This window comes from Gracilinanus agilis, chromosome X (genome assembly GCF_016433145.1).
Source record: "Gracilinanus agilis isolate LMUSP501 chromosome X, AgileGrace, whole genome shotgun sequence".
Taxonomy (NCBI): domain Eukaryota; kingdom Metazoa; phylum Chordata; class Mammalia; order Didelphimorphia; family Didelphidae; genus Gracilinanus; species Gracilinanus agilis.
In genome coordinates, this window is record NC_058136.1 from 72290509 (window position 1) to 72298569 (window position 8061).

The 8061-nt window shown below is 50.8% G+C and overlaps 1 protein-coding gene across 1 annotated transcript in view; it reads left to right on the top strand.

Annotated features, from left to right (window-relative positions):
- Nucleotides 1-8061, top strand: part of LOC123253770 (vascular endothelial growth factor receptor kdr-like) — a 113676-nt gene that overhangs the window by 27346 nt on the left and 78269 nt on the right. Inside the window, exons 5-9 of the mRNA XM_044682914.1 lie at nucleotides 2302-2461; nucleotides 3857-3993; nucleotides 4797-4974; nucleotides 5297-5414; nucleotides 5765-5937. Coding sequence (XP_044538849.1) covers nucleotides 2302-2461; nucleotides 3857-3993; nucleotides 4797-4974; nucleotides 5297-5414; nucleotides 5765-5937 — 766 coding nt within the window. The remainder of the gene's footprint in view (nucleotides 1-2301; nucleotides 2462-3856; nucleotides 3994-4796; nucleotides 4975-5296; nucleotides 5415-5764; nucleotides 5938-8061) is intronic.

Here is an 8061-nt window from a genome sequence, read left to right on the forward strand (position 1 = left end):
CCTTGTGCCTCACCCAAAGTCACAGTTAAGCAGTCACAGCTTGGGGCAGCTAGATGGCTCGGTGGATAGAGTGCCAGGGCTAGGGTCGGAAGGACTTGGGTTTAAATATGGCCTCACACACACTTCCTAGCTGTGTGACCCTGTGCACGTCACTTAACCTATTTGCCCTTCTGTCTTAGAATCTATACTGAGACAGAAAGTAAGGGTTAAGAAAAAGAATGGCCTCCGAAGACTTGTATGAACTGATACAAAATGAAATAAGCAGAACCAGGAAAACGATATACGCTCTGAGTACAGTCACATATACGGCAAGATCTAAGAAATAAAACAAATTGGAAACGGAATGCTTTATGATCATAATGACCAAGTTGGGCCCTTGAAAGGAACTGAGAAAAACGTGCCTCCCTCTCGTCTTTGGAGAGGTTGGGGACTACGGGCTTGGAAGAGGACTTAAATTGTCAGATGCATGGAGTTGGTTTTGGCGAACTCTTCCCCCCCCCCCCCCGCTTTTTTTATTCTTTATTATCAGAGTGGCTTGCTGGGGAAGGGAAGGAGAAGGGGACGTATTTGCAAATGAGGATGATGTCAGAACAAAAGATATTCATTAAAGTGAGATTTAATTAAAAAAAAAAAAAGGATGACCCCTTAATATAGTTCCACTCTTGCTAGTAGGGATTTTCCTGAAAGGAAAAAGGAAGGTGCCCCTGGGTTTCGGGGACCCAGCTTCAAGTAATTGGGCTGGTGAGGGAATGTAGGATGCAGTTAGCAGCAGAGGTATGCACCCAGCTGGCCCCTGCCATCAGCCTCCATCCCCTCCTAACAAGGGCGGGCCTGACCGGCCGCACCCAGCCAGCCTCGGTGACTGCTTGGAGCCTCCATGTCTCCTTCCCATGCCAAGAGGAAGCTCCAGGCAAGGAAGGGACCCAGCTAATTTCGAACATCCTTTTTCCCAAATTAAACTGCTGCCAGCAGCCAGATTTCACCTTGAAAGGACAAAAGGGTGGGGTGGGAAGGGGGACATCCTCGCCTGTCTCTCTCAAAGTACTAGACTTCGAAGAAGAAGGCAAGAGCCAAGTATTTCCCAGACGGCCCGAATGGGTGTATAGATGATGCTCAGAGCCTTGTTTCTGTGCTACCTTGGCTTCCGGGAATGTCCGAGCTGTGGACTGGGGGTGGGGGGTGCTTAGGACAGAGAATACCATAGCTGAGAGGGCCCTTGGCAAATGGAATGTCAGAGCTTGGCGAGCCCTTAATAACAACAATAATAATCTACAAATAGGTGTTATCAAAGTTTTGCTGAGGAGATTCTAAAGATCATACAAGTTGGGAATGAGCATATTCTAGAGGAGAGGACCCTTCATTGGATCCTTCAATGCTATTCTAGGTCTAAGACAGGAAGGGCCTTCAGAGGCCATTGAGTCTTAATCCCTTCTTTTTACAGAGAAGGAAACCGAGGCACAGGGATGGGAAGGAACTTGCCTAAGGTCATTTGTAGGATCCTTGAACTAGAAGAAACCTCAGAGACCATCTATTGTGACTCTCTCCTTTTTGCAGAGAAGAAAACTAAGGCCCAGGGAGGGGAAAGGACTTGCATAAAATCATTTGTAGGATCCTATGCCTAGGACTGGAAGGAACCTCAGAGACAACCTCTTCTGACCCTCTCCTTTTACAGAGGAGGAACCCGAGACCCAGAAAAGAGAAGAGTTTGGTCCTCTGACTACATGCAATAGATTACTCTTGAAACCCAAAGACCTGGGTTTGAATCTCGACACCGCCACCTACTACCTGTGTGACCTGGCATAATCTTCCCCTTCTGGGCTTTAGTTTCCTAGTTCCCTTCCCTGTAATGCTCTCCCTCCTCATCTCTGCCTTCTGGCCTCCATTCTAGCCTCCCCTGCCAGTGTCCGTGCACCTTGTGTGTGTTCCCCACGTTTCTTGTATTTACTGCCTCCCGCTTAGAATGTAAGCCCCTGGGAGCCAGGCATTATTTCACTTTCGTCTTTGTATAGATGCTTGCCGATTGGTTAGCCGCTGGAAGGGCTCCGATTCGAGCCGGTGGGGGGCCCACGTGGGACCTGGCAGCACCCGCCTCGGCCTAGATTTCTTCCCAGGGGCCTTCCAGCTCGAGAGCTGTGAGCCTTTGATGTCTAAGATGCTCTCGAAGTCCTACCAGAGGAGCAAGAGCAGGTGTTCTGCCTCCACGTTGCCAACTTCTCCCTCCATGTTTGGGACCCTCGGTCTGTGTAGCTTGCTTCGTGAGAGTGCTTGAGGATCTTTTCATCTCTCTCCCTCTTCCCACAGTTCACCTCGGCCAAGTTCAACTATACAAGAAAGGACTGGAACCCCCAGAAAGGCTTCACAGTCATTCGCCCATCCTTCCAGTTCTTCAGCAGTCTGCTCCAGTGTGTGACGACAGTCAATGGGAAGACCCACGTCTCCCTCTACCTGCCTCAGAAAGTGGGTAAGTGAGCCAGCGTCACCCCGAACCGGAGTTAGGGCTTCTCGTACCCTTGAGCTTAGGCCGGTCCTAGTCGTTTCAGGGAAATGGCAGGACATAGATAGAGTGCAATGAGGTAGGACGATTCCCCTTCAAGTCCTAGTGCCGATCATTAATAGCTGCTGCGTTACCCTGGCCAAGTCACTTGCCCCTCAACTTCATAGCCATCTGAGACCCCTAGACGAAGGAGCAACAGAATTTCTGAGAGCTTGAAGAGAACTACGCCCCAGGAAACAGGAAGCGGAGCCCTCTCTCGCCCCTGCCACTTAGCCATGGGGGAACATGAGGAACTGGGGTGTCAATCAGAAGAGAGCTTCCTGATGAAGTTGTTCAATATTATAAAATAAGGCCCCGGAATCCAGTCCTGGCCTGAACATGAGTCTTCTCTGCCTTAGTTTTGCCGACGGTGAGCTCACTCTCTCCTGGGGTAACTGATTCCAATTTTAGGAGATTTCCCTCTACGCCTTGCTGAAATGTAACTCGCATCTCTCATTCCTATTAGCCGTTCAGTCCCCAGACCCCGTTGCCCTGTCAAGTTCTTGGGGGACTCGGGAATGACCAAAGATCAAACTTCCTGGTCACAAAAGCTCATGGGACCTGGCCGAGTCTTAGAACGTGCAGGGATCTTAGAGGCCAGGAAACTCAAGTCCCTCCTTTTAAAAATGTTGAACCTGAAGCTCCCAGTGGTTAAGTGACTTGTCTAGGGTCACACAGCTGGTAAGTATCCGAAGCGGGCTTTGTGCCCAGGACTTCCCGACCCCAAGTTCAGGGGCCTTTCCTCCATATCATGCTGCCTCCATGCAGGCAATGTCCTTCCCTCCTCACCCTGCTAAATTCCCACTCATCCTTTAGTCCAGCTTCTATGCCACCACCTGCAAGAAGGCCATCCTGATTTTTCTCATTTCATCCCTTGGATGGTGTTTTGTTTTAGGTACCTCTCAGGCCCTTCTCATATGTTATTGGGTCTAAGCCTAGTTTGGTTCTCCCATAAGCCTCCCGAGGGCACGAGCTATGCCTTATCTATACTCTGTATTCTCTTCCCTGCCCCAGTGGCCATCACGGGACTCTGCACACAGTAGGTCTGCCTTGATAGATGTTTGGGGCGCCGTGGGAGGGCACGGGATTTAATACTACGGAATCCCGTCTGCTTTTCACCCCAGTCGGTGGTTTATAATCTCGAGGGGAGCGTCGTGTGGACGGCTAGAAATAGTCGCCCTGTGGAGTGGCCGAGCCGTCACCGATTCCCCGTTTCCGTGAAGCGAGGGGCCGCGGATGAGGAGTTGGTCAGAGGTTCCGTTCTTTCTTCTACCTGCCTTGCCCGGCCAGAAGAGAGTTAAGAGTCTCCGTTCTGTCTTCCAGAAACCAGAAGAGAGAATATCGCCATCAGAGTCAATCAGCGAAAACTGCTCGCAGGAGAAACCCTGAGCCTCACCTGCATGGCCGAGACCACCTACAATGGGCGCATCAAGCTTGACTGGGAGTATAAGAGGAAAGAGGTGAGGAAATCTCCAGTCCGGTTGGCTCTGCTGGATGGTCTAAAGCTTCCTGGGTCTTCAGCCGTCCGTCCATGTGTGCTTGGTTCTAGCTCTGGACTCCTACCATCTAGAGCCTGAGGGCCTTTCCACTCGAGTACTCCATGGGCCTCCTCGAGTTCTGATATTCTAGGTTCTAAGGTTCTCCCCGGGTTCGGAGGTCCCTCCCGGCTCTGACAGTCGATGCGCTGCGGGCCTGGGGTTCTTTCCTGCTGTTTCTGCCATGGCTGGCTGTTGGCAGTGGCTGGGCTCCCGTTCCAAGGCTGGCATAGGCACATCACAGAGTCCCGCGCCGGCCTTCACTTTCCTGTGAGAGCTGCTTTCTGATCGGATTCTTGAGCCCTTTCTTGATAAGAGCCCACCTGGGGCCCAAATGGTGCCATCGGTGAAGTTCCCTCTCTGCCTCCCCGACGCAAACAGAATCCCGACTCCTAGGTCTTTGGGGTTTCGAGGGGAGGAGCCAAGACCCCTGGAGGACCCGGGCTTCCTCAGCCCACCGCAGACACTCGGGAGTTCTCTCCCACTGGTCCCATGTGGCAAGTGACCATCAGGAGACCCGTGTTTACATCCTTGCTCTTCCCCTAGCCAAGGCCGGCGGCCATCTTTGTGCCATGGCCTGTCTGCTCTGTAGCTCCCATTCTGGGCCCTGGTCACCTCTCCTCTTATATTCCTGTTATTTCATGACTAGGGAACCCGGGGGGGGGGCGGGTCCCCAGGAAGGGCTCAGCCTCCGGGTGGCTTTGACCGTGCTTTCTCTCACCTCACAGAGCAAGGCAAATCCCAGGTGCTGTGAAATTAGGAAGAACATGGACCAAAGGACGCCCGTGTATAAGATCTACAGTAACCTGACCATCTGGAACGTGACCACGGAGGACAGTGGCCTCTACCGGTGTCAGGAGGGCAACGGTTCCAGCATCCAGGCGAGCGTCAACATCACTGTGCTGGGTAAATTTCCGGCATCCGAGGCCATTCCGATGCTCCCAGATGCTAGTGGCCTCCGTTGCCTTAATGACTTAAGCCCTATTTCGTATTTACTGTGTCCGCGTTGCCCCGGAACACCCTCCCCTCCTCTGGGGAGAATCTAACCTCCTCGAGGACAGGGACGGTTTCATTTTTGTCAGCCGGGGGCATCCAGTAGGGGCCTAATTAATGCTTGCTGAAGGAACCATCCTTGTTAGTCTGTCGATGTGCATTGAAGCCCGGGAGGGCGTGGTCGATGCAGCGGGTGCCCTCCTGAGCCTCGCTTCTGCTCGTGTTCTCTTTCCAGAGAAAGCCTACATCAACGTGACCTACAGACGGAACGTGGTCTACGAGGCAGTCGCTGGCCACAGTTCGCAGAAGCTGTCCGTGAGAGTGGACGCCTTCCCTAGACCCAATGTAACCTGGTGAGTTGGGCCTCCTCTCTTTCTTCCCTTCCCCTCCCCTCTCCGAGCCACGGAAGTGGCTACTAAATGTTTATTAAATGAATACTTTGGAGAAAGAAGTAGCAGGACCACCCCCCCCCCCCGCTCTGTTATCTTCACCAAGAAAACCCCAAGTGAGGTCACAAAGAGTCGGATCCAACAGAAAAGGCCGAACAACGATGCCAAAAATGAATCCGGAGATGCTCCGCGGGCCCTTGTTGTTCCTAGAGCTTTGAAGTGATCCCATTGGACCTTTTCCTTGTGGCTCCTTGTGACACTGCGTGACCAAAGAGCACCCACATAACTGATCCTTCTCCCGCCTCTCCCGACAGGTACAAGGATGGTCAACTGATCCTAGACAACCTCACGTACCATTCTGACCCATTAAGGTACAGACTCACCATCATGAATGTGAAAGTGAAGCATTCTGGGAATTATACCATTGTCCTGAGTAACACCAAGCATGGCCTCTATGAAAGCCGAACCATCCAACTACTTGTCTATGGTGAGTTGCCAGGGCTTGGGGGGCCCTGTGGTTATTTTTCATGGTTCCCTGAGCCCAGGGACTGATGGAAATCAACTCTTGATTGGAAAGTAGTATGTTACAGTGGTAAGAACTCTAAGGTGGAAAGGAGGATATTAGAATTCTGCTCTTGGCTCCAGTACGGAATAGCTAGATGACTCTAGGTACTTCATTAGGCTTCAGCGTCCCCATCCTGAAAATGGGCACAATGATCCTCGTCTTGCCTACCTCTCAGGGGTGTCGAAGTGATATTACTAAAATCATTTGTCAGGTTCAGCCCTTAGTTATGTGAACTTGGGCAAATCATTTTATTCCTCTCAGCCTCAGTCTCTTCATCTGTCAAATGGAGATAATATTTCTACTGCCTTCTTCATGAAGGGGCTCTGTGAAGTGGAAGGTTCTTTGAGGGCCCAATGGATGGAGTACCTGCTTTGATGCTGGGCCCTCCTGGCGTGTTGCCCACGACACTCCCAAGTGCAGCGCAAGTCAATGTAATTGGGAAATATTTGACAAAAAACTTAACAGATATTAAATTAAATTAATCTAATTAACAGAGAATTAAATAAATATCTTTAACCAAAGAAACAAAACACAAAAGGGCACAGGCAATTTTGAAAACAAATAGAAAATGTTAAGCTGTGGTTGTCTAAGGTTTGCGGGGATTCTTATCATGTGGTTTAGTGGCCCCCATTTCTAGTTGAATTTGACATGCCAGTTCTAAGATTCTGTGTTACGGAGGTGGTGTTAACCTGAATTGGTAGAGAGACTTTCCTCCCCATGGAGTTCTCCACGCCAATGGAATCCAAGTTCCAGGCCCTCTTTCTATTCTTGTTGCTGTGATTGATTATTAGTGGATCCCAGCTGATCGCCCAGAGCTAGTCAGCAACAGGGACGTAGGTTTTCCTTTCCATCATCATGGAAACCTCAAATTGTTCTCCACATTTTGCCAACGAGGAGACTTCCTCCCCGAGAAGGGTAGTGGCCTGCCGAGGCCCCGGGATTGATTTGGAGAACAGCGAGGTTGCCTAGCAACCTGAACCATCAACTTACTCCTGGAATATAGATGAGAGAGCAGGCTCGGTGTGGGGGCCCAGAATGCTGTGGCCTGGAGTGTTAGACCAAAGCAGCCGCCCAGAGCATCTCGTCGCCAGCCCAGCTTTTCTGGGGAAGCAAACGAGAAGGTTGTAGAAGGGACGGTGCCCTCGGCCAGCCTAGTGTCGGGGCGTGCCTCGGAGGATCCCGACGTTCGAGGAACGGGGCCGAAGCTGTGATTCTGGGGCATGTGGAGATGTGAGGAGAGAGGGAGGGAGGCTTAAATCCCGATTGCTCTTTCTGCTGCAGACAGATCAATTAGAACTTCATGATGGGGGCCGCTGGGTGGCTCAGTGGATTGAGAGCCCGGCCTAGAGACGAGAGGTCTTAGGTTCTAATTTGGCCTCAGATATCTCCTGGCTGTGTGGTCCTGGGCAAGTCACTTGACCCCCATGGCCTAGCCCTTACTGGTCTTCTGCCTTAGAACCAATACATAGTACAGATTCTAAGACTAAAGGGAAGGGTTTATTTTTTAAAAATAACTTAACGATACCAGTTGTTGGGACCAAGGCAAGTCTCTTTATATCTCTGAGCCTCAATTTCTCCTTCAGTAACAGAGTAATGGTAATAATAACGGACATTTCCATGATGATGAATATACGCTAAGCACTTTACAAACATTATCTCATCTGATCCTCACAACTTCCCTGAGAGGTAGGTGCTACTATGATCCCCATTTTTAGATGAGAAAACTGAGGCAGATAGCCGTCAAGCGACTTGCTCAGGGTTCCACAGCTAGTAAGTGTCTAAGGCTGGATTTGAATTCGGGTTTTCTTCCTGACTCCATTCTGAGGCATTATAAGGAAAGAAAGCTGTGTGTTTCTTCAACCCAGGAGCCCCCAGTTTGAGAAGTTTTGTCCAGGTCCCTAAAAGGCGCCTCCTTCCACACCACCCAGGCCACTCACCAACTCATGGACATGAGCAGAGGCTCCTCTCGGCAGCTCTGCTCCATCTGTTTTTTTTCTTCTTCCTTACTCTGTTTTATTTCTCCTCCTCCTCCTCTTCCTCCTCCTC